The 27965-nt window shown below is 43.5% G+C and overlaps 1 protein-coding gene across 1 annotated transcript; it reads right to left on the bottom strand.

Annotated features, from left to right (window-relative positions):
- Positions 1-22759: 22759 nt before the first annotated feature.
- Positions 22760-24034, bottom strand: LOC308363767 (zymogen granule membrane protein 16-like; the record flags this gene model as incomplete). The annotated part of the gene is made up of 3 exons (XM_080836617.1): positions 22760-23256; positions 23702-23822; positions 23983-24034. 3 exons carry the CDS (start codon positions 24032-24034, stop codon positions 22935-22937), a joined length of 495 nt encoding a protein of 164 aa, XP_080692743.1. The 3' UTR covers positions 22760-22934.
- Positions 24035-27965: the final 3931 nt, after the last annotated feature.

The following is a 27965-nucleotide window of genomic DNA, read 5'->3' as shown; positions in this document are numbered from 1 at the left end:
GTTCTTGACGCACCAGTCTGCGTCCAGGGCGCGTTAGGAGAGGCAGTGGCACAGTTTTTTGCTAAGTTTGTGGAACAGCAGAAGGAGCCTTTCCTGGCTTGGATGCCTCGCTCAGGGAGCTCCGACACCCAGACAGCGAACCCCGAGTGCTGGGCAGAAGAGGAGCGGGTTTAAGTCCACCGCTCCTCCGGCAAAGATGCAAGCCGGAGCTCGAGGCTGGAACAGACACCAGTTCCGCCCCGCGGCACAGCCGCAAGCGTAGTCACAGCCACAGCCAGCACGCTCTGCACAGGGCGCTACCCACCAGGGATGGCAGCACACTGCTCGCCGTGGCAGGGGCTACAACAAGAATCCCGCTTCCTGAGAGTGGGTCCTTGACCACGGAGGGGAGAGAGGTGGATCCCTGGCCACCGAGGAAAACTTTGCGTCGCTCTCATGCACAGATCATGGCAAGCACGATAAAAGCACAACATTCAAAGGTTCATGTCATTCACCCGGCCCCTTAGGGGCCAATCATAAGGCATGCTTGTGTAGCTCCCCCCGCAGCGCAGGCCCAGCGCTTGCAAAACAATTTTTTTATTCAAACCATGTGGGGGCAGCCCCCGATCTCACCCCCCTCCTTATACGGAACGGGGACAGAGCTAGGTTTAGAAAAATTGACAATGAAGCCCAGCCTAGCGGGCTGTGTGGACGATTGGCGCCCATGCGCAGCACCACCATGGGTGCTGAAAACGATAACAGAGGGCTACGCACTACAATTCGTCCGCCCCTCTCCGAGGTTCAGCGGTGTGATCCAATCAGTCGTGCCTCTGGAGCAACCGAGTTTCCTATCGGAGGTAAGATAAGCTCACTGCTCAAGAAAGGAGCAGTGGTCCCTCCCGAGGAGGCGAACGCTGGGGTATACAGCCGGTACTTTCTCATCCCAAAGAAGGATGGGAATTATCGACCTATACTAGATCTACGCACATTGAACAAAGCATTAAAAAGGTTGAAGTTCAGAATGCTGACTCCACCCAAGCTCATTCAGTGCATACAGCATACAGGATCCTATCAACTGCCCAGTTAGGCTCCAGCAGTTATATGATGAGGGGAAGGCTGCTTCCACTCTCAAGGTCTACCTGGCAGCCATTTAATAATTAATAATAAACCCCCGGGCTGCCACCCATTAGCATCACGCTTCATGGCAGGTGTGAGACGTCTCAGAGTGCCGGACAGGCACCTGATACCGTCATGGGATTTACTGAGTGTTACGTGCGCTGACACGGCCTCCATTCGAGCCCCTGGAGACAGCGGACATAAAATATGTTTCTTTGAAAACGGCGCTGTTATTGGCACTGGTGTCAGCAAATCGCGTTAGTGACATGCAAGCCCTGTCTCCATCGTGCCTTCAGTTCTCCATAGCTGGGGACAAAGTAGTGATGAGACCGAATGCTTCATACACACCTAAGGTGGTAACAACCCCGTTCCGCAATCAGGTGATTGAGCTGGCAGTGTTCTCGCCTCCCCCGTTTGCGTCAGCAGAGGTGGAGCGCTTGAATACATTGTGCCCGGTGCGCGCTCTTCGTGGGTTACGTAGAGCGCACCAAAACGTTCTGACGGTCAGATCAGCTGTTTGTATGCTTCGGGGCGCAAGCAAAACGCAGACCTCTATCTAAACCCAGCCTATCCCGTTGGATAGTGGAGGCTATAGTGTTGTCTTATACAAGTTACGAACCGACCAAGGGTTGACTCTATGGACAAGGGGATAGTTATTCCCTCGACATATGTGCACGGTGAAGTGCTAGTAAGTGTTTACAAGCACAAATAAGGCCCTATGAACGTTCACCACCAGCTGCTGTATGAACCTCTGTGAGGGCAAAGCATAATAAAGTTGGGGTGATATGGCAATCACTGTATTTTTTTCCTTAAGCACTGAACAAAGATATAACAATAGTAGCGTGATACAGTGTTTTTTCTTTTGGATGGGTATTTCAACGCTCAGATTTTGATCCAAGGAAGATGGAGATCGCCGCAGTATTTATGGGCTCCGGTGGGGGCGGGGCCAGAGCACGACGCACTTCTCCCTGCCTGTCGGTATGAATGAATAAGTTCTTCGAACAAAGGGATAGTGCTTAAAGGGATAGTTCGGGATTTTTGACATGAATCTGTATGGCATCCCCATCACCAGTGTCATGCAATCACGCTGACTTACCCCCGGCAGCGTCCTGTGAGCAGAGTTCTCGTCCAGTTTTGGTCAAGCCGAAAGTAGTCCGGCAGGTTTGCTAGACCCAGCAAAATAAAACGTTTCTCTTCCCAAAACATTATGTGTTCAAAAACATGGTAGTGGAAAAAGTCACACCTCGTTATCACTTGGCCCTATTTTCTCTCTGTATGAGCATGCGCAGTCGCTACTGATAGAAAACGTTGCCCATTAAAGAACACAGGACAACACAGATCGACGCACAAAGGCTTACACAATGAAAATAAAACATGGAACAGACAAACACATAGCACACCGAGACTCGTCCTGGTCCTTATATTGAACAATAAGGTAAACTGTAGCGAACGGGACTTTTCTATGTGCAGAAGTTTTTTTTTATGAGAGCTCTCTATCGCATCTGTACAGGTCCAAGCTACCCTGTTTGAGAGATTTTCGATGGTAGACTAATCTCAATTTGAACAATGCTACAAACAGAGCCCACCGCAGCTCTCAGACACAGTGTATTGTCCAGACACTTGCACCCCCCCCCAAATAAAAACATCAGACACAGTGTTGTCTACAACACTCGTCTATAACTCCTAATAACAACAGAGTTTTGAGTAAAACACGGGTCTATTACGCCGTATAATAACGTCCGACACAGTGTTTTGTCTAAGCACACGTCTATACCGCCTTTAATTAATGTATTGGAACTAAGCTTGGAATTAAAAGCCTTTGCGCCGTTCGCCGTTACCCGCATATCCTAACCCTAGAGTAAAAATGTATGAATTTGAATTAATCCAATAATTGCATGGCCTGAATCCTGTGACTAACAGACAGCATGTACAAATAAAGCTTGTATCGCACAACATTAGCTTTCTCTTCTCAGTCTCTGACTCTCAAATAATTCTGCACATACAATGAACTTACCTGTCCCGTTCACAATGTTTGAAGCATCGGCTCGGATTCTCTGCTGTTTCGGGGAGGTAAAAAAAAACATCCGGCTTTCGAAGGACCAATCGATAGAATGACCACATTGATAGGATGACCACACCCTTTAGGTGAGAGGAAGGGGGAGACAGTGGGGTGAGGGGTTCACCTATGAGGGGAGGGGCGTGATAACAGGGTACAAAGGGTTAAAGCAGGAAGGAGAATCTGGGGGGGGGGTTCACATGTCATTTGTTCAGGTGTCAGTGAGACAGACAGAGTACACGTCCAAGGTTACGAGTTACAGATACAAAATAGTAAGTTAATGTCTTACAACAACAGAAAAGCAATATTTCCAGTTCCATCACAAGGATGTCAAACACAGGGCCGAACAAGCGCAGTTCGACCCTTCTTATCACCTCTGAGTTCACCCAAACATATGCAGACAAAGTGGTGACAGCACCTAATGATCTAAGTTACATGCACACAGAAAAGCCATGTTCCTGCTTACATAAGCACATGGTTCATAGTGTTTCAAAATTAATTATATCAGAAAGTGTGAACAACAATGATTTCATAAATTTCACTTTTAGTGGAAAACCAGTAGGTAAATAACAATACTTCTTATTTTGTGTTCAAAACACTTTTCTGCTTTTTTATGTTCTACTGAGAAAGATTCCCCAGATTATTGGTCTGATGACGCATAACAGAAGTTCAAGTCAATGATTCAATTTCAAGTAATATGCAACAAAGCCATTGTCTCGTTTGTGTTCAGACCCAAATACAATACCTGAAAAAACCCCACCAAGTCTGAGCATTGTTCTGTCGCAGACAGATGGAAACATTTCACAATTCACTAATCTCCTCTCATGGGTGGCTGCCATTTTGTTTTGCAATTACCAGTAGAACAATGGATGAGCAACCAGCACTTGCACCACAAATATCACCATTCACTGAAAAAAAGTATAAAAGTACGCTGACAGATGCCCAGTAGACACCACTCAGAAACTCCTGCTCAGACGCTCAGATCATCTTCTCCTTAAACTCTACACGCATCCAGAGACTCCTGCTCAGACGCTCAGATCCATCTCCTCCTTGAACTCTACACGCATCCAAAGACGGTGAGTGCCTGTCAGACAAGCCCAAGGATATTTTGAAGCTGAGTTTTAGTTTTTTTTCATTAATAAATAAAAAACAACAACTAAACATACACAAAGGACTGGATAATATATAGAGCTATTGAAATACTGTCTGAATAATACTTCTAGGTCACAGTTCAGACTGGTGAGGTTTAGAAATGGATTATTTAAGGAGTAGGCCTAAATTTGGTTTGTTGTTCCCAGCTGACACCTTGCTTTCATGCTAGATTCAGTCTTCACAGCTAATGGCTATTTGAAAACACATGACATCCAAAGAATATTTGACTTATTTGTACTTATTGAACGTTGTTTTGAAAGGTATTGTTCTCTCATCTTACAGACATGTTCTCCCTGTTGGCCTTGTGTCTTCTGTGCTCCACTGCCTGGGCTCAGCGTGAGTATCTCTAACCAACTCTAAACAGCCCCCCCCCCCCACTACCACCACCACACTGCACTCATATTAAGGTTATGACTGCCAGCACATGCAGTGAGTCAGGCTCACAGTGACAAATGTCGGCAGGAAACGTCGGTGCGACGCTGTCAAAGTGGCGCCGGGGGAGCGAGCTGCAAAAGTTGGTGTTAATGAGGGTTGCCATGGAGACAGGTGATGCGTATCCAAAGTGTGATCTCTCTGTCTCACAGATCAACCGGATCGGTACTCTTTCTCGGTCCCTGTGGGCAGTGCCACCGGAACCCGCTTTGCCACCTCTGGAACGGGTCGCATCACCGCAGTCAGAATGTGGGAAAGGAACAACAACATTGTTACTGGGTACGCAAACATGGAATACTGTAGCCTGATTTCAACACAAACCATAGGCATGTGCTGATCAACACAAATTGTCTACTGAGCTGTCAGAGCAGCAGAGTTAAATGTAATAAAAAATCTGAAGAGCTTGCATTTTGGCCATGTCTTTTTTGGAGACAATGAGAGGTAGGCAGTCCAGCTTAATCCAACCCTCAGCATTTTATTGAATCCAACTTAATGAGCTGTTACTTTCACAGAAGTGAGGCAACAATCTGTAAATTAAAGGACATTTTTAGGCTGGACTTAAACCTCTCTAGCAGTGATGAGAATGACATGTCAGCCTCTCACCTAACAACTGATACAACTCTTTCAGATTTCAGCTTAAGTATGGCTTCGCCTGGACTCCTATGGTTGGAAACAACGGCACCAACCGTGTGAGCATTTCCCTCTTCGAGGGCGAGGCCATCGTCCAGGTGTCGGGAAAGTACAACCCCAGCGGCCACATCCACCAGCTGTTCTTCGTAACCAGCAGGGGGCGCTTCCTGGCAGCAGGCCAACCAACCGGCCTGTCCTTCAACCACTACCCCACCAACTCTGAGAGCGAGCTGAGGATCCTTAGCGGTCGCGCCAACACCGTGGGCATCACCTCCTTGGGAGCGCACTGGGGCGATGTGGATTCCATGGGGTATGAAATGCACACCGGAGGCAACGCCACCAGGATGGCTCTGAACTAAGGGCCAGGAAGATGAAGCTGAATTCTTCTAGCACTCAATTCTTCCATTTATATAACTTCTGCTATAACTTGCATTCTGATGCACTGTGTCTTAACTACATTTCTGAAGCTAAATTTAAATTTAGATTTCTAAAGCCTACCAAGATCAACATATTCAGTAAATGACTGTAAAATGTATAACTTGATATGATCCATGCAGGTAGTTCGAGGTTAAAAATGCTATTAATTATTAGGACTTGATGTTGTGGAATTAATGAGATAGACATTGACAGTGATGCATTCTTTTCTTATTTTAATCAAATATATATTAAATTATGATTAATCAAAAGCTGGTAACACTAATGTTTTTAAACTTTGAAAAGTTTGGAATAAAAATCCTTTCATTCATCTAAAACTCTATGATTCATGACATTCTTGACTCTACCTACTGCAGGAAATACGTTAAAAAAAGTCAACAAATAATAATAACTCATTCAATCATTTAAGTATATTTTACATTTGTTATGTCTCTGAGCTTATTAATGGAAAAAAATGCCAAAGTTGACAGATGTCACATTTAAAGCAGTCAGTTGGATGTTAATATGAATAGGTGTCCATTTTCATCACTTCAGTGTAGTTTTAGATGGCCCATGACAGATCAAGATGACACATCATATTAATTATTTCATTCAAGTTCTATTTTAAGGATCACATAAGAGAGATTCTATGTGCCAAGACTTTTGATTATGAGAAGTATTTTAGGACTTTATCACAGACCAATACTGTATATGGTGGTTAAGGCTACTGCTTTGGATGAACTGTATAGCATTGTTGTTGGAGATTTCAACAGGGCTAACAAGAAGAAGGTCTTGCCAAAATACTATCAGCTCATTGACTTTCCCACACGCGGAGACCAGACCCTTGATCACTGCTTTACTGCATTCCGGGGCAGTTACAAATCCCTCCCCCGCCCTGCTTTTGGAAAGGCAGATCACACATCCATTCTTCTCCTCCCCGCATACAAACAAAAGTTGAAACAGGTCAGACCAGTTATCAGGACAGTCCATCAATGGTGTGATGAGAGTGTGGAGGCTCTCCAGGACTGTTTTGACACCACTGACTGGCTGATGTTTCTTGAGGCTGCAGATGGAGACATCAATGACAGAGACAGTGTTACCAGCTACATTCATCACTGCATTGAGAAGGTGGTTCCCAGGAGGGCTGTCCGGTCTTTCCCTAATCAGAAGCCCTGGGTTGATACAGCGGTCCGGGCCAGCCTGAGAGCCAGGTCTGTCGCCTTTAACTCAGGGGATCCTGATCAGTACAGGAAGGCCAGATATGAACTCTTGAGGCCCATCAAGTCTGCAAAAAGGACTTACAGGACCAGGGTGGAGTCCAGTTACCATGGCTCTGATCCCAGGCGCATGTGGAGCGGATTACAAGCCATCACAGACTACAAAGGGAGGGGTTGCAGTGACACTCAGTCCTCTGCATTACATCCAGACGAGCTGAATACCTTTAATGCTCGCTTTGAAAAGGCCAGTGACCCCCCTGCAGTGGAGCTACCTGATGACCTAGACAGCGGCATGCCTACTCTGTCTGTAGCGGAGGTGAGGCAGTGCCTCAAAAAGGTCAACCCTCGCAAGGCCCCAGGCCCGATGGCATATCAGGTAGGGCCCTCAGGGGCTGTGCTGATCAGCTAGCAGGGGTCTTCAGTGACATCTTCAACCTCTCCCTCAGCCTGTCTGTACTCCCCACCTGCTTCAAGAGGACAACCATCGTCCCTGTGCCTAAGAACACCAAGGCCAGCAGCATGAATGACTATCGCCCGATAGCACTGACCTCTGTTATCATGAAGTGCTTCGAGCGGCTGGTCAAATCATTCATCTGCTCCTCACTGCCACCCACCCTGGACCCTATGCAGTTCGCATATCGATCCAACAGGTCTACAGACGACGCCATCGCTCTGACAGTGCACACCGCCCTCTCCCACCTGGAAAAGGGGAACTCGTATGTGAGGATGCTGTTCATTGACTACAGTTCAGCATTCAACACCATCATCCCCTCCAGACTCGTCTCTAAGCTTGTGGACCTGGGACTAAACACCTCCCTCTGCAAATGGATCTACAGCTTCCTGACGGGGAGGCCACAGGTGGTGAGACTTGGTGACCGCACGTCAGCCACAATGATCACAAAACACTGGCGCCCCCCAGGGCTGTGTGCTTAGCCCTCTCCTGTTCTCCTTGTTCACCCACGACTGTGCCGCAATGCACAACTCCAACCTCATCGTGAAGTTTGCTGATGACACAACCATTGTAGGCCTCATCACTAACAATGATGAGTCAGCCTACAGAGAGTAGGTTGACACCCTAACAACTTGGTGTCAGGAAAATAACTGTCACATGTCAGTCCGGGGTATTATTGTTGTTGATTGTGTAATCATGTGTATGGTGTAATATTATTGTGTGTTGTGCTGTGGCAAGAACTCTGATATGGACTTATGAGTTGATGGACTAATGGCCACGGACTTTGATTGAGCTGATGTGATTGGGACGCTGGCCGGAGAAATCCTTTTTATACAGGGTGACGGGAAAGGAACGGGACTCGAATTCCCAGGGGCCCCTGGGGCAATGGCGCCGTTCAACCGCGTCAGTGAGGAGGCCACACGACCGATGACAACAACAGCCAGCCGGCGTGTGAAGCAGAGATGCGTGTTAACACGCCAACTAAAGGAAAGTCATTTTACTAAATCAAGTAATATGTTATACTGAATGGGTCAGCGTCGAGCTTGCCGTTGGTTTACTGTGTGCTTTCTTTGTTACGGAGCGTGGTGGAATCCAGAGCTGCAGCCAGAGGCAACGCAGAAGTGACATCGGAGGAAGGGGAGAGAGAGAGACTCAAACTTCTACCAGCCAGAGTTGTGGAACTGCGACGGTGGCGTGATCCGCCTTCCTTCATCACGTATCGACGGAGCTCTGCTGCACCTGCTCCTGGACCGAGTTACTTGTTGGACTTGTGGTAGTGTTTTGTTTTGTTTTGGTCGGCGAGGGGGGACGCCGCCGATCAAAAGGGTTTTTCTTCAACTCGTGATCCGGCAGCGCACCCGCTGTGCGGGGCAGGCAGTGACTGGGTGAGCCCCTCTTAATGGGTTACACGTACCGGGGAGGTAAGGCAGCCTAAGGTGACGAGCGCCTGCTTATGGTGATCAGGAACCAAGCAAAACTGTTTAGAGGTGTAGCTTGCTGTGTGTGTGTGAGCCATTTTTGCAGTGACATTTCTGTACATGACATTTCTATGTGTGTTCACTTGTGAAATATAATGCCAGTGTTGGGCCTAGCTGGGGAACTGTATTGAGGGCTTCACTACGAGAATTGTGTTTTTGGTTCCATTGTATGTGCATGTATTTATTCTAATTGGCCTCTGCTAATAGGCTGTACCCCTCCCCCTTTGTGGTGCCTGTCTGGCTATAGTAGTTAGCCTCCTGTGTCTGATTGTGGTGGGTTATGTGGAGATAGGCGGGGCCTTGACCATATGCTGACTCGCCCAGGACTGCTTGTAACTAAACACGTGTGTGGCTGCCGGCCTTTAAAATAAAATTACTAAAACTGATTCATGTCTGGTGTGTTGTGTCTCCGAGGGATCAGAACAACCTGTGACCTGTGACAGTTAGGTCGCAGCGACATAACCTCTCTCTCAACATCAGTAAAACTAAGGAGATGATTGTGGACTTTAGGAGACGGCAGGGGGTGGAGCATACACCCCTTCACATCAATGGATCTGAAGTGGAAAAGGTCAGCTGCTTCAAGTTCCTCGGGGTAAACATCAGCAATGATCTCACCTGGTCTGCCCACACTGATAAGGTGGTCAAAGCTGCCCGGAAATGCCTCTTCTTCCTGAGGAGACTCAGGAAGTTTGGCATGAATCCAGACATCCTCACCAACTTCTATAGATGCACTATAGAAAGTATCTTGACTGGTAGCATCTCAGTGTGGTTTGGGAGCTGCACAGCCATGGACCGTAAGGCCCTACGCAGTGTGATCAGATCCGCTGAGTTCATCTTTGGCAGGAAACTCCCTTCCCTTCAGGACATCTGTAGTAGAATGTCAGGCCACTAGGGTGCGCTTGATCTTTGAGTACTAACTGATGTACGAGGCTGAATAGAGTGAATAAAGTTACGTGTGCTACTGAATTAACAAGTCGTCGTTGCTGTCTGGTATCCAAGAGCTAGTTCAACTCAAACCATTGTACATGGTGTCAGAAGATGGTGATGATAATGTGAGTGAAACGAAATGCAATTGGAACTGTCAAGAAGACGTTAGTATTTGCCTGCAGTGGTGATTTAGCAAGTTGCTAAGATAGAGAACTAGCGGCTAGCTCGTTGACTGGTAGAAAAGGAGAGGGATAACGTCGGAATCATAGGTCAGAATGGACCAGATATTTTCGATACCGCCCCCGGCAAGCTTCAATTTTGATGAGCCAAACAGTTGGACGCAATGGCTACGGCGCTTCGAGCGATTTAGGATAGCTTCTGGACTAGCAGAAAAGACTGAGGAGTATCAGGTCAACTCGCTACTATACATTATGGGGGAGAAGAGTGACGACGTTTTGTACACGATGACATTGAGTGACGCTCAGAGAAAAAAATATGAAGATGTGTGCAAAGCCCTGAGTGAGTATTTCATTGGCAAACATAATGTAATTTATGAGAGAGCCAAATTTAATACCAGATATCAACAGCCAGGGGAAACAGTGGAAAGTTTTATCACTGATGTTCACAAGCTCGTGGAGCATTGTCAATATGGCGTTATGCGTGAAGAGCTGATAAGAGATAGGATCGTAGTTGGAATCAGAGATGCTAAACTGTCAGAGAAATTGCAATTGGATCCTAATCTCACATTGGCTAAAACAATAACACAAGTCAGACAAAGTGAAGAAATAAAGAAACAACAGCCTCTGATTAGACAAAAGACTGAAATTAAGGAAGCAAATGTGGATGCAATGTCTGCACGAAAACCAGGGAAATTTCAGATGTCGACGCCAACACAGAAAAATCACACAGAAAATTGTAAAAGATGCGGGAAAAGCCCTCAGCACTCATGGAAACAATGTCCAGCCAGAGAGGCAGACTGTAGAAAATGCAATAGGAAAGGCCATTTCGCAGTGGTGTGTCGATCAGGACAGCGTGTGGAGGCTATTGAAGAAAGTCTGGAAACAGCACAAGGTGCGTTCATGGGAACAATTCAGTGTCAGGAAACAGACATATGGAAACAGAACATTAAAATGAATGGAGTACTTGTTAATTTCAAGTTAGATACAGGAGCAGCAGTCACCGCCATACCAGAATCCGTGTACTCAAGAGCCAGAGATGGTGAACTGCAAAAAGCACAGCGATTGATATGTGGCCCCAATAACCAACCATTGACTGTACTGGGCACATTTAATGCGTGTCTTAGAAAGGGCAAAAAGGAAACAGAGCAGGAAATATTTGTAGTCCAGGATCTAGTGATGCCACTGCTAGGTCTCCCTGCTATTCAGAGTTTACCGCTGCTCCAGCAGGTGGCAGCAGTCCAAGCCATGGGAAACAAATTTAAGACCATGTTCCCAAAGGTTTTCTTAGGTTTAGGGAAGCTACAAGGCAGCTATAAGATTGAGTTAGCAGACGGTGCAATGCCATATGCACTATCAGCTCCTAGACGTGTAGCATTACCCCTCATGGATAAAGTGAAGTCAGAGCTCCAGAGAATGGAAACTATGGGCGTGATCCGAAAAATCCAAGAGCCGACCGAGTGGTGTGCAGGGATAGTGGTTGTTCCGAAGCCTAACGGAAACATCAGGATCTGTGTAGATCTAACAAGACTCAATGAAAGTGTGCGTCGCGAGAGGCACATTCTGCCAGCTGTGGATGAAACACTAGCAAAGGTAGATGGAGCCGTAGTGTTCTCAAAACTGGATGCCACTTCAGGGTTTTGGCAAATACCCTTGCACAAAGACTCTGAGCGCTTAACGACATTCATCACTCCCTTTGGGAGGTATTGTTTCAGGAGACTCCCATTTGGTCTCTCTTCAGCTCCGGAACATTTCCAGCTGAGAATGTCCCAGATCGTTGCAGGCACACCAGGAACACTATGCCATGCCGATGACATATTAGTGTTCGGCAAGGATGAAACTGAGCATGACAACAGGCTGTGTGAGGTCCTCAGGAAGTTTGAGAGTGCGGGTATGACCCTAAATGAAAAATGTGAGTTTGGAGTGAAACAAGTGAAATTCCTGGGACATAAAATCAGTGCTCAGGGGATAGAGGCTGATCCAGACAAAATTAAAGCCATTATGAACATGCCTGAACCACAAAACATTGAAGGAGTGAGGCGCTTCATGGGTATGGTGAATTATGTCGGCAAGTTTTCACCTCATCTGCCCACTCTCACAAAACCCCTAAGAGACTTGCTTAAGAATGACTGCACCTGGACGTGGGACATTCAACAAAAGACTGCTTTTGAGGCAGTTAAGGAAGAGTTGAGTTCACCAACTGTCTTAGCTCAATACAGTTCAAAGCGAGAAACACTTGTCTCAGCAGATGCATCGTCTTATGGCCTGGGTGGAGTGTTAATGCAGAGACAGTCAGATGGAGAATTCAGACCAGTGGTGTACATATCCAAAAGTCTTACTCTCACAGAAGCTCGATATGCACAAATTGAGAAGGAGGCCCTTGCCCTGACCTGGGCGTGTGAGCGACTGAGTGCCTACCTCCTGGGATTAGACTTTACTGTACGTACAGACCACAAGCCTCTCATCTCATTGCTAGGCACCCGTCCGCTGGATGATTTACCTCCACGTATTCTCAGATTCAGATTGAGAATGATGAGATTCACGTACAAGATCATTCATGTGCCAGGAAAACAGCTGGTGCTAGCTGACGCGCTGTCACGAGCACCTCTTGGACCTGAAAACAGCACTGAATGTGACAATCTGGAGAGAGAGTGCCAAGTCTACATTGACCACGTCATGGAACAGATACCTGCAACAAAAACAAAATTGGAACAGATCAAAATCTTACAAAATAGAGATGGTACAATGACACAACTCAGAGCATACACAGACAGAGGGTGGCCTGTGCAGAGGAAGGCAGTACCTGAGCTTCTGCTTCCATATTGGCCATACAGAGCAGACATACATGTGGCTGATGAGATCCTCCTGAAGGGAGAACGAATCCTCATCCCAGCACCGATGCGCAGAGAGATGCTTGACAGAATACACCATGGCCATCAGGGCATGACAAAATGCTTTGCAAGAGCACAGCAATCCATGTGGTGGCCAGGGTTATCAAGAGACATCAGAGAGCTGGTGGAAAGATGCGAGATATGCTGCCAATACTCTGCTTACCACACAGAGCCACTGATCACAACACCGTTACCAGCTAGACCATGGCAGAGGTTAGCTGCAGACATCTTCCAGTGGGGGAAAGGACACTATCTGGTAGTGATTGATTATTTCTCCAGGTACATTGAAGTAGCAAATCTGCCGACCCTCACAACTGCAACCACAGTGGAGAGACTGAAAGTCATCTTCGCCAGATTTGGCATCCCTGAGGTATTAATGTCGGACAATGGGCCGCAGTTCGCTTCATCTGAGTTCTTAGCATTTGCCCAAGAATATGATTTTGAACATGTCACTAGTAGCCCCAGATACCCGCAGAGCAACGGGGAGGCGGAGAGAGCGGTCAGAACCGTGAAACAGATTCTGAGTAAGAATCAAGATCATCAGAAAGCTCTCTTAGCCTACAGAACCACCCCATTAGCTCATGGAGTCTCCCCTGCAGAACTTCTGATGGGACGAAAATTGAAATCTACAGTGCCAGTCCCACCACAAACTCTCAAGCCGAAGTGGCCAGATCTCCAAGCTTTCAGAAGAAAAGACACAAATCTGAAAGATAATCAAAAGAAAGCGTATGGAGCAAGACACAGAGCAAAAGAGTTGCCGATACTGGAACCAGGCCAGAGGGTATGGATCAGGACGGCAAAGACCACTGGAACAGTCCAAGAACCGGCATCGTCTCCAAGATCATACAACGTGGAGACAGAGCTGGGAACGCTGAGAAGAAACCGGGCTCAGCTGACTGTTCTTCCAGAACCTGGCCAGCCGCAGGAAGACCAGCCCGACTCTAATGTGACTGTGACCAGATACGGGAGAGTCTCCCGCCCACCTGAAAGACTGGACTGGTAACACACACACACAACATTGTAGTTTAGTAGGCCTGCTGTGAAAAAGGGCAGAATAAACCCCTGCAGCAGAGCCGGAAGGTTTTGGTAGTCTACCATTTCCTTCAAGTTTAGAAAAAGAAAAACACTAATGAATGTTGTACACATGTTTGAAGGAAATGCACTATGCTGAATGTTTGGTTTGTTCTGTGGCCAGGTTATTGAGAGTTAAATGAAGTGTTAACAGTAATATGGTTAATGACTAAAAGGGGGGGATGTAGTAGAATGTCAGGCCACTAGGGTGCGCTTGATCTTTGAGTACTAACTGATGTACGAGGCTGAATAGAGTGAATAAAGTTACGTGTGCTACTGAATTAACAAGTCGTCGTTGCTGTCTGGTATCCAAGAGCTAGTTCAACTCAAACCATTGTACACATCTACCTCACAAGATGCCTCCGAAGAGCTGGCAGGATTCTAAAAGACTGTCACCACCCATCCTTCATACTGTTCACCCTGCTGCCTTCTGGTAGAAGGTTCCGAAGTATCCGGTCTCGCACCCGCAGACTGGAGAACAGTTTCTACCCTAAGGCCATCAGACTCCTAAATGAACAATAATGCACTCTCATCACTTTACACTCGCCACTTTACTCTACACAGGCTCACTTTCACTGCTGTTTGCACTACATTTGCAATATTGCACCACCCACACACTTGAATTGTCTTTGTCTCTGTGTTCAGGTTATTATGTGTATAATATGTCCAGTATAGCCGAAAAAAATCATGTAGGTATGTTTATCTGTTTAAAATCTGTTTAGTATGTGTATTTATGTTTAGTATGTGTATTTATGTTTAGTATCTATATTGTATATTTATTGTTTATCTAGTAGGTCTACTACTCTGTCTTTCATATGTTTATCTAATGTTCAGTACTTATTGTTAAGTTATGTTATGTTATATCATGTTGGAGTACTTATATGTTTATTTGGAGTACTTATATGTTTATATGTTATGTCTTGTTATGTTATGGTAGTGTGGTATGGTGTCCTGTCATAAGAATTTCAGTGCCCAGTCCAACTCTGTTGTTCTGTGTATCTTACAATAAAAAGACTTGACTTGACTTGACTTGGTTTAATTCCAGCAAGAGTTACGCAGATATTCAAAGTTTTATCTACATTCTAACAATGCATTTGGATGTGAAACACAGAAAAAATTAGAAGAGTGATGACAGAAGAGTGCCAGACATTTGGCCAGGAGGTTGTAGCGTCCCTGAGATCACTTTAATCGGTCGGAGAAGATCCTTCAAACGGGGAATTGTTGACCACTTCCCAGTGAGAGGCGATGGAGGTGAGGCCCTCATGGAAGCAACCGCTCAGGAATCGGAGCTCGGTCATTGGATGGCTGGCGTACATGAAAACCAGAGACAGGTGATAGAGATAAGTACACCAGCAGGGGTGTGGTAAAGTCAACCAAATGACAACAATGCCATACTGTAATGTTGTGAAAGGCATAATCTGACAACAACCGACCCACAGCAATGAGTAATTTCAACTAAAAAGGCCATCTGTGTTTTTCAATCCAAAGATTCCCAGCTTGCCTTACAACAACACAAATGTAAAACAGTACAAATGAAAACTGAAAAAATATGGTTTCAAAGTATGTTTGACTGTTCATCTCAAAAAAGTTCCACAATTCTCTGATCTTCTTTGTGTTATATGAGAATGCCATTTAAAATTGTACATTCCTTTTTTATATAATCAAAGTGTTTATGGTTTTTTCACCTGAGAAACACACAACATACACCTCACATTGAACATCACATTCACATTCTACACTATACACACACTACACAACAATCAGGGCAATAAACAGAGAGAAAAAATAAATACACAATTGAAATAAGTCAATTAAATTAAATAGAGAAAGAAGAAGAAAAAAATGGGGGGGGGGGGGGGGGGGGGGGGTGCTAGTTAAGATTGAATAATACTTGAAAATAGTTAAAATTCTACATTTCTTGAGAGAATGCATTAATGACAGATTGTCAGATTGTCAAAGATTCCTTGGTTTATTGTGATCACTCTCATAGAGCTTGAGAAGTGCTTTGCCTTACCCACGGACGTGTCCATTATAATTCTCCCATGTTCTGACGGCAGTGATGCGGCCCATCCCCGTGATGGTGTAAGAGGTTCCAGACCCTGACCCCACAGCTGGGGAAAAGGAGAAGTACGAGGCTGGAAAAGAGAGAGAACAAAAGCCACTTGGTCACCAAGAACATTCCAAAGAGTGGATCAACTTCCTCAGAAAACACCTCCTCCGTTTCTGTTCCTCAGTATTTCATCTAATGGACCACAACACAATTTCTAGTGTATGTCTGTGTGTGCATAGGCATGTGTGTGTGTGTATGTTTGTGCAAGGTGTGACACTTACATTGAGCACATGCAGCAGCCAAGAGGGCACTTAGGAAAAGAAGAAGCTGCATCCTGTGGGACAGAGAGCATCAGAATGAACATTTCTTTACACCATTTACTTGAGAATTATTAATGTACATTGACCGAAATGAGAACCAATAGTAACGCTACTTTGTTGACCTTGCACAAAGTCCAGGCTGTATTTAAAGGGATTAAATAAATGCATTATTTTACAACATTACATTATACACACACATGCACGATCCATTGTATGATATTATCATATTAATAAGATTGTTTGCAAAACATGAATGAGGGCAGAAGAACCAGAGCTCATACCGTACCACTGGTAAGTGAAGACAGGGGATGGTGGGCCTGCAGCAGGGTCAGGTCAGCAAATGAGAAGATGGAGACCAGTTCAGTGCTCTCAGCCACCAATGGACAGAGTTTTATAGTCTGCACTATCACTCCTGGGAACCAAGAAAAAAAGTGCCATCCAATTCCTGTTTTTTTGTGATTCCCTTACTTGTTAGGGTTAAATAAACATCTTACTATTTAGATTTTTTTAAATTTTATTTTATTTAAAATTTTACAGCATGTCCATTGTGGTTGACAAATGGACCATATGAGTTCGAAAAGATGAACAAATTTAAAAGATTAAAAATAAACAGAGAATTCATGTAGTAATGTAACAAACAGGATTAAAAAACCAAATCATCTTTAAAAAATACTGAAAAGCAAATCTCTTCCTTTTAAAAATGGTAATCCTTGAAGCAATTCTTCTTTTTGGTGATGCATTGGAACATTTTACATTTCCCGCACCTCATGTAGGTTTTGCCTTTGCAGCCCCTATTTCTGCATCTCTCTGCACGCTTGATATCCATCATTTCTGGCATGTGTGTGGCTCCCAGTCTGCGCACAGATGGCTCTGGTTGTGGGACTCTTATTTTGGCTGGTGGTTCGTATTCTTCTTCACTGTCTTCATCGGCATCAGGTTCTGGACTGGCTAGACTCTCCATCAACTCCTCGGCCAGGTGCAATTTGAAGTCCAGGTACTGGTTGGTGTCCTTTGTTGTTCTGTTCACTGCTTTGCTGTCAGACTTGTATTGAATCCAGGAGTTTGTAATGGCAACATCAAAGAAGTGACTTATCACTCTTGTTGTCCACTTTATGGTCCTGTTTGACATGCGGTAGAAGCTCAGCATACGATCGCAGAGGTCCACACCACCCATGTTGTCATTGTACTGCTTGATCACTGCTGGCCTTCTCACCTGGACAAATTTCTTTTCTTTTTTGCACCACCTGTTGCAAATATCTTCTGGATCTCTTCCATGCACAGTGGAGGCCATCAGCACTGCCTTGTTGTCATACCATTTTGTGATTGCCAGCTCTGGATTCTTTCTGACTACTGAAACGGTCGTTCCTCTCCCCTGCTTTTTCATTACCTTGTCTTCTGGCAGCTTGCATTCCTTAGGCACTCGGTTGGACATTATAGTCCCTGTAGCTGGAAAGCCCCTTTCCTGCAATGCATCCATGAGGTTGATGGTTGTGAAGTACCGGTCAAAGAAAAGGTGACTTCCTCTTGGAATGGATTCTGCCATGCGTAGGACTGAGGCTACTCCAATGCCCTGTTTTTGGTTGCTGAATGTTTTCGGCCCCTGATAGACTTCAAAATCCAACATAAGGCCATTTGGAGATGCAAGAACGAAGACCTTGAGGCCAGTAGGGTTTGGCTTGCCTGGAACAAATTGTCTGACTGGACAGCGGCCAGGAAAGGGTATAATTTGTTCATCAATGCAGACCTTCTGGGATCTTGGGAGGCTGAGGCAGCCTTGCCTCACACGGTCAAGTAATTCTCCACAGAATGTCTGCCTTTTTCTGGACTTCAGTAACCGCCAGATCATCTACAAGCTTCAAGGAACTCCTTAGTTTGAAAAATCTATCCCTTGACATTTTGTGGCAGATGCTGGGCACTTTAGTTTTTTTGGCCCAAAACATTTTAATTCTTGGATATCCAAGGCAGGCCATGTGAATAGATATTCCGCAGAAGACCTTCAACTCTTGCGCTGTACAGTTGAGAAATAATCCTCTACACTGAAACTCTCTCTGGTTGGTGAACGTGGCCAATTCTTCGAAGACTCGGTTGTCTATGTACTGTTTAAAATACTGCATTGGGCTCCAATAAGTACGGGGAGTTGGGTCATCATGACACGCAGGAAGCCCAGGTAGCACAGGTGTGAACCTATAACAATACAAGGAAATACAAATAAAACAAATAGAGATATAAATAAAACAAATAGAGATACTGAAGATGAAAGCATTCAAACAATCAAAGCATAATAGTTTTGTATGTAAGTATCCATCACATTTCTGACATGGAACAGGTCTACAGTAACAGCATTTTGTTAATTTGTTTGTATTTTGTACTATTATTGTCTTCATTACAGGAAGTGACTTCATTTTCTAGGAACTAATTCAAACCTACATGCTACTTCTGGCCCAAAGAGAACGCCTTTCCTGCTTGTCCCTGTCTGTCCCTGTCTCTGTGTCTGACTCCTCTACATCTTCTTCTTCTTCCTCCTCCTCCTCATCTTCTTCTGCTTCATCTTCTTGAATCACAGGCTCAAAGGCCTCATCTCTCTCATTATCTGAGAGCTCCAAATCTGAGCCTGCCTCAACTATACTATAGAGAAGCCTCTCTGCCTCAGTTCTGTTTCCTATGACAATGTAGAATTAAATTACTTAAAGATGATCCTGATGTCAATTACAGTGGACATTCATAAAACGGCTATTATTACAAAACATAAACAATTTCAATATTTTCAGAATTCAAAATATAATCCCTAACACCTTTATAAAGAAGAATCTCTATGGTCATTGTAATAAAAAGCACAATAAATTGACATTATTTGACATACCTTTTCTCCTTCCATAAAATGTGGGTTCCAATAGCGGCCATTTTGAAAAGAGAGAGAGGAAGGTCCCAGCAACCCACCCAGTCACATGATACATCATTAGAAAGCCCAGGATGTCCTCTTCACAGGACAGCAGGGATTAACAGAATAGCTCAAAAGAGTAAGAGGGTATGCATGAAAAACAAATGTCCACTACAGAGGACATATTAAGTCTATGGGTTGGTTCTCAGGAGGATATATATACTTGACATTCCAGGGGCCGTATTCACAAAGAATCTTAGGGCTAAAAGTAGGTCATAAGTGGCGAATTTAGGAGAAACTCCTAAAAATAATGGGCGTGTCAGTCTTAAATGTAGGACTCCTAATTTTTTTTACTAAGAGCAATTCACAAAATATTTTATCCCTAAAAGTAGCACCTAAGTCTAGGACAGCTTAAAACTCCTCATGAGGACTCCTAAATCACTAAGACCTATTCACAAAAAATCGTAAGATGGCTGCAGCCGACTTGGAATTGATAAAAAGACATTGCTTAAACCGTGAAGGTATTAATATTGTCGTAGAATTAGCGCGGGATGCAATGACGCCTTTAAACAACGATGTGTCCCGAAGTGAAATGTTTGGAAACATAAAGATTTTTGTTTGGCTTCGCGGAAAACGCAACTGACGACACTGGGAATCATCAGTCAGCCGTTTAATTCATCAAACTATCAACGCACTGTAGACCCCACATCATACAACAGTTTATCCAGACAATCGCCTATTACACAATATCAAAGTAAATTCCATGGCGATCGCAGGAATGTCCAGTGACGGGACACACATTACAATAATTCGTCCACCGTGGCCTGGATGTACCGATGACTGGTGCATTTCAACGGAGAGCGGTCGCAGGTTTTTGAGAACTTACCAGCTGGATGCCGCTGGGGTGACAGTGGCTATTGGGACCAGTAGGCTTTCGCCTAGGCTACGGTTCACGTTCGTTTCGCTTTGATCAATTAAGATTGGAGGGCTTGAAGGGCCGTATGTGCTGATATTTGAAGTGGTCAAGGGCTGGAAATATAATATCCTAACAGTTTGCTGGGTGCTTTAATTATTAGGCTACTGCCTTGATTACATGCAATTGCCATATTTTATATTGATCGCTTTATATTTCTCTTAACGTGCTAAGTGTCATTCCCGTTCGATGCACAAACTTGTCATCATGCGTGTGCATTCTGCTAACTGCACTGTCCATAACTATTTAATATGACTTAATTTGAAGCCTAGGTTATTCTCTTATTTTCAGTCGATATAGTGGGATTGTTAGAGAGACGTCACGAATGAGTTTTTAATGAGAGAGCCTGTCAACAACCAATCACCGTCCTCACCCCTTCTAAACTCGTGCATGAGAAGCGACGTCATCCATAGCAACGGAGTTTTTATCTTAAGCTTAGGAGTTGGTATTATCCTTAGTATGAGTAGGTCTCAGAGCCGTTGTGAATCACTTTTAAGAAATTACTCCTACGTAAAAGGTTTTAGCGCGAGTTAGGAGCACTCCTAGTGGTAAGATAAAAGGCTTTGTGAATACGGCCCCAGGTATTCTTTTATGTTGCATATTTGCCCAGCATTCCTTTTGAGGAGGTGTCATTTCCAGTACTTGGGCACAAGACAACTCAAAGAGCACCCACTGGTGCACCCACTGCAGAGAACATGGTGTCTGGTCATGATCTTTAGTCGACTGGTAATTCACAGTCCACTTCACTTCAGTTACTGTGAAACTGTGATGATACCAGCGCCTACATCAGCAAGCTATTGTAATGAAGATGACATTCCTGTAAATTCCTGATGATGTGCATGAAGAGACAACATGTACTCATCAGAAGCAGTCCTCGTTTTTAGTAATGATTCAATGTCTCTATTTTGCTTCACTTTCAACCATTAGGCTTTGTCAGAAAGTGTTACCAGTGGATATATTTTGCAGTGATCATTTCCATTAGGAAAGATAAATGTGAGGTAGAATAGCATGAATAACCAGCGCCACACATGTAAAACCCTGAGACCAAGAGGATCATGGATATGATGCAAACACAAACAAAGCATTTTTTCATGTCGGCGTGGAACAGATTGTCTCTCTACATTGAGCCAAGATTCTCACTTTTGAACATGTCTCTGTTGTTTTTTTACTTTCTCTCAAGGGTGTTTGGTACAGTCAACAATATGTATTTAAATATTTCTTGCTTTTACCATATCTGAATCCGGCATCCATTTAAAATGTAACATTGTGCCTGTAAACGGTACGTATCTATGTCGTGTGCTTTATGTTTATCTTTAAAGTACTCGAGATTCAGCCAGTGCAGCTAGAAAGTGTAGAAGTAGCTTTCTGTCACCCTCCTCTGGCAATCAGGGTGAATGACCAAACAATTAGACCTGCACAGTGAGGACGCACGGATATTTGGGCTCTGACCTTTAACTGGAGTGCTTGTTCATTTAACAACATCTCATAACGAGAATGATCATATTCAACAGCCTAAATATCCAAGCTATGCATTGTACACAATAGCTATTCCATAGCTACTTTCAAGACTGTTTAACAGGTCTCAATAACAGACAAGAACATCCTAAAAGGTCTTTCACATTTAATCCAATATTGCAGGGCTTCTTTTATTATATCATATCACTCAGATAACACTCATGTTGTGTTCCAGTCCAACATGAAAAATACTTTCAATCATCTAAAAATCACGAGGATTCATGACATCCTTGACCCTACCTACTGTAAGATCAAGTCATTTACTTAAGATCAAGTAATTAACTTAATTATACATTGGTTGTGTCACTGAGTATTATGAATGGAAATGCATGATTAAGTTGTCAGATGTCACATTTAATGCAGTCAGTTGGATGTTGATATGAATAGGTGTCCATATGCATCATAGTTTTTGATGACCCATGATAGATCGAGATGACATATCACATTTAATATTTCATTCAAGTTCTATTTTAAGGATCACATAAGAGACATTCTGTGCCAAGACTTTTAATCATGAGCATTATTTCAGGACTTTATCACAGACCAATCTCTGGCGGCTTAATTCAAGTAAGAGTTATGCAGTTCTGAACATGGCAGAGGAGAGTTTTGAAGGAAGTTTGATATTATCATATTATCGTGTAGAAAGTTGCAATTCCCAAACTAAAATAACAAAATCAAAAACCAACAGAATGATTGAAAGACAAGCTCAATAGAAATACACCAGAAGGTCACCCACACCCATTTAAATATGGACATGAAGTTTAACCATTTCATTGCCAACTCATTCACAGAAGCTATTTCGGTGTTCATTTTAGCCTTGAAAAGGTGAGGATGTTAAACTGGACACAGAGGAAACATGAGTGCCTATTTAAGGATATTTACTGAACATATGCTGATGGTCATTGCAACAAGAAACACAACTTCTGGCTGTTCGGCACATAATAAGCATGGTGTCCTCCCAAGGTAGACAGACTCATGGTCTCAATAAACACATCATGACCGACTAGTGGAAAGAAAAGCAAAGAGCCAGACTAAAGTGTTCATAACCATGCATTTGGATGTGAAACACAGAAAAACTCCTGATGACAGAAGAGTGCGAGATATTTCAAAATTCCAAAACACAGCCAGGAGGTTTGATAAATGTGACCAAGAAGATCCTTCAAGAGGGGAAGTGCAGTAGAGGGCAGGTGGGTCTTCATTCTCTTCTGCTAATCTGCAGTACCATTGGTGGGTGTGCTGAGCACGGCCCAGTGAGAGGCGATGGCAGTGAGTCCCCCGTGGAAGCGACCGCTCAGGAAACGGAGCTCGGCCATCGGATGGCTGGCATACATGTTGAAGCTGTGTCCAGATGGTTGTCCAGCATTGAGGGAGCGGCCCCTGTTGGTGACGATCATCAGGGTCTGGATGTAGTGAGCGTACTTGCCGGAGATCTGAACAATGAACTCGTCGTCGAACAGCTCAATCTCTTTGGGGGTGCCGCTTGTGTAGCCCGCAACACGTGACCATTCAAACCCATAACGGAGCTGGATGCTAAAGAATAGGAAACCACAACGTTGGGGAAATGGAACGTCAATACAGAAAGTCACAACATTTTCTGGTTATTTGATCATTTCCTTTTGAACAAAAAGGCCAGAGAAGGCTCATAGCAAAAAAGAATATTTGTCACAGGATATTTATTTGTCATCGCTCAGTGTTACATGACCACATTCTATTATCTAACATGTTTCTGACACCACACATATACAATATAAACACACTCATCTGAATAGCTGACAAAAATTCTTGAAATTAAATAATAACCAAAATTCAACATGATATGCAACAAAAAAACAGCACCTGTGAAATGTTAAATAGTACAAGTTAGAACATAAACAAATGTGGTTTCAGAATATGAAGACTGCTGAAATGGGTGATCTCCAAAGATCCCTTGGTTATTTTTATCACACTCATAGAGCTTCACAGGTGCTTGCCTTACCCACGGATGTAATTATTATAATTCTCCCATGTTCTGACGGCGGTGATGCGGCCCATCCCCGTGATGAAGTAAGAGGATCCAGACCCTGACCCCACAGCTGGGGAAAAGGAGAAGTACGAGGCTGGAAAGGAGAGAGAACAAATGCCACTTGGTCACCAAGAACATTCCAATGAGTGGATCAACTTCCTCAGAAACCTCTGTTTCTGTTCCTCTGTGTTTCATCTAATGGACCACAATACATGAATTATATACATATATACATAGCAAGGTGTGACACTTACGTGCAGCGCAGGCTGCAGCCAGGAGGACACTGAGGAAAAGAAGAACCTGCATCCTGTGGGACAGAGAGCGTTGGAAACGACTATTTTAATTAATTCAATTTTAGTATTACCTGAATGAATGAATTAATAATTTCTATTTGTGTAGTGTATTTACACTATTTACTTGAGAATTATTAATGTTCATCGACTGAAATGAAAAAGAAATAGCATCACTAATGTGAGGGACTTACCTTGTTGTCCTTGTACACAGTCCAAGCTGTAATTAAAGGCATAAAATAAATGCATTGTTATTTTACTATATTAAATTATACAGTTCATACACATGCATTATCCAGTGGATGATATTATGATATTAATATTATAATAAAAATGGTAATCGTTATTTTTATATTTTTTAAGATTGTTTGCAAAACATGAATGAGGGCAGAAGAACCCAAACACATACTGTACCACTGGTAAGTGAAGACAGGGAATGGTGGGCCTGCTGCAGGGTCAGCACATGAGAAGATGGAGACGAGTTCAGTGCTCCGGTTTTACTCACAATGCTCTCAGCCACCAGTGGACAGAGTTTTATAGTCTGAATTACTACTACTATATGCACGCTTGGCATTCCAGTTATTTGTTTGTGCCTCATATACCTGCCCAGTAGTTCTTCTTCTGTGGGCCCATTTCCAGTACAAGACAACCCAAAGAGCACCGACTGGTTTGACTAGTTCCAAGACATGCACGGAAAGAACCAGGAAGAGAACAGAGATGGAAAAATGTTATGTGGTTTTAACTACCCACAACTTTTCACAACTCCTCTCTTGATTAGGATAGCGTCCATTTGCCAGACACAGCAGATGGAAACACACACAGACTCACTTTTTGTTTTATTTGATTTTCCATAAATGCACCTAAAATATGGACATTTACGTAAACATTTAATCATTTTAGCAGACATTTTTATACAAAGCGACGTACAAAGGAGAGAACAATCAAGCTACGAGCAATAAAGACCTAGTGTAACAATAAATACTATTTTACAGAAGAAATAAAAAAGTGCAGGAATGTAGCTACTGTAAGTGCGAGTTAAATACTAGTTAGAGGAGAGCAGTAGAGGAAGGATAAAGAGAAGTAGGTAGAAGAAGTGCAGGTTAGGAGAGGAGGTGCTCTTTGATGAGTTTTGTCTTCACAAGCTCTGGTAGTGCAGGAACTACGAATGAGAATAGTCTAGATTGCCGTACTTGCACAGTTGGCAGTCCAAAACAACGCTCATTAGACGAGCGCAGCATCCTAGGGGGAACAGTTGCCCTTACAAGAGCATTTAATTAGGTGGGAGCAGAACCTGCAATCACTCTGTAAGCAAGCATAATCGACTTGAACTTGATGCGAGCAGCTTAAGGCAGCCAGTGGAGCTCAATGAGTAACGTGGTGACGTGTGCCCTCTTCGGTTGAACAACAGACGCGTTACCGCGTTATGGACCATGTGTAGTTGTTTCGCCACACATGTTGACAGGCCCGTTAGGAGGGCATTAATAGTCAAGGCGTAAAATCACCTTGGTTTGTACCAGCAGCTGGGTGTCATACTGGGTTAGGTACGGTCTGGTTTTGTGGATATAGAATAGCGCAGAGCGGCACAACCGGGAGACAGAGGCAATGTGGTCTGTGTATGTTAGTTGGACATCGTTAATAATGACACCTATATTTTTGGCTGCTTTGGAAGGAGACAGAGATAAGGAGTCAATTTTGATATCGATCGTGTGAGGATTGTTTGGGTGGGGAAACCAATATTTTCGTTTTTGCCAGATTAAGGTGAAGATGGTGATCCTTCATCCATGTTGATATAGCAGAGAGACATCCGAGTTCCGCACCGAGACAGTGGTGTCATCAGGAGGGAAAGACAGATACAGTTGGGTATCATTTGCAAAGCAGTAATATGAAAAACCATGTGAGCAGATGATAGGGCCCAACAAGGTTGTGTACAAGGCAAAAGGAAGTGGTCGCAACACTGAGCCTTGGGGCACCCCTGTGGTGAGGTGGTGTGGTACAGTCAGCTGACCTTGCCATGGCATGTTGAACGAGCACCGAGTGAGGTAAGATTCAAAGATGTTGGATGGAAACCCATCTTACTGGACTGTGTGTGTGTAAGGGAGGGCCTGTGTGTCACTGATGCATCTGTTCACAGTCTGTAGTTTATAATGCAAAAGTAAGCAGTTATTCAACATGACCCTATTTGCAACAGTTTATGAAATGCAATATATTGTAAACTGAGTAACCGTTTATTGGTACCTTCAAATCTGCGGGTCTGTCAGTGTTTAGTTGTTTTAATGTGTATGTTGCTAACAGGTTTTCATTCTTTCAAACAGAACGGTTAGCATTGAAAATTGGTCCTGACCACCTTTTCACCTTTTCACCCTTCATAGTTACAAAATGTATGGACAACTTGCAGGCAATGTCACAGATATCAGTTCTGATGTCATGAGAAAATTTGAGAAGAATAGTATACAACTTCAGGTCACAGGCTTTTTGGCCATTTGTTTGCAAATCAACGAGTCATTTGCTAATCTTTGATCTACAAATGTACAGTTACATTTCACATTCACCTTTCAATATTTTTTGTTTGTCCAGCCCATTGCCGGTAACACTATTTCAGGTCATGGTCTTTAATGTAATGATAATACACAGTCCACATCCACTTCAGTAACTGTGAAACTGATTACATCAGCGCCTACGTCAGCAAGCTATTTTAAGGAAGATAACATTCCTGTGAATTCCTGCCAATGTGCATTAAGAGACAACATTTCCTCTTCAGAAGCAATCCTCTTCTTAAGAGTCTATTTTGCTACACTTTCAACCATTAGGCTTTGTCTGTTTTTTCCATGAGGAAACATAAATGTGAGATGGAATAAGATGATTTACTAGCACTACTATGGAGTTAGATTTGTCTCAAAAATAACTGCAAATGCACAGAGGGTGATCTACAAATATGCCTTGAGTTGCACACATGTTTTGCAATCCACAAATACAAACTTCCGATTTGTAACTTGTGTATTGGTTTTACAAATATATTTGTATTTGTAAATATATCATTTTACATTTGTAAAACAAAAAGCCATTTGTGAATAACAGCATTTATTTCATGTCGGCACGGAACAGGTGGTGTCTCTACATTGAGCCCAGATTCTCTCTTTTGAACAGGTCTCCGGTGGTTTTTTACTTTCTCTCAAGGGTGCTTGGTACTGTCAACAATATTTAATTAAATATTTTATGCATTTACAATATTTGAATCCAAAATCAATTCAAAATGTAACATTCTGCCAGTAAACGGTACGTATCTCTGATCGTATGGTTTAGGTTTATCTTTAAAGTATTCAAATTTCTGCTAGTGTAGCTAGGACACGTTATAGTAGCTTTCTGTCACCCTCCTCTGGCAATCAGGGCAAACTACCAAATGTTTAGCACACTGAGGACACACGGATATTGGGGCTGCAACCCTTTAACTGGAGTGCTTGTTCATTTAACAAAATCTCATATTGAGAATGATTATACTCAAAACAGCCTAAATATCCAAGCTATGCATCGTAAACGATAGCTATTTCATAGCTACTTTCAAAACTGTTTTACAGGTCTCAAGAAAACAGAAGAGCATCCTAGAAGAAGGCCTTTCACATCTGATCCAATATTGCATGTCCTCTTTTTAATTATCATATTACTCAGGTAACACTCATGTTGTGTTCCAGTCAAAAATGAAAAATCCTTTCAATCATCCTAAAATCATGAGGATTCATGACATCCTAGACCCTACTTACTGTCTGAAATAAATGACAGTATGATTCATCAAATAATTTAACTTAATTTAAAATATGTTATGTCTTCGAGTAATATGAATGGATTTTAAAGATAAAGTTGTCAGATGTCATATTTAATGCAGTCAGTTTGATGTTGATATGATTAGGTGTCCCTTTTTTTCATCATTTCATCATAGTTTTGGATGACCCAGG

Source organism: Sprattus sprattus (genome assembly GCF_963457725.1).
Source record: "Sprattus sprattus genome assembly, chromosome: 4".
Taxonomy (NCBI): Eukaryota; Metazoa; Chordata; class Actinopteri; order Clupeiformes; family Clupeidae; genus Sprattus; species Sprattus sprattus.
Note: the sequence above shows the minus strand (reverse complement) of the source record. Positions and strands in the feature narration are given on the sequence as shown.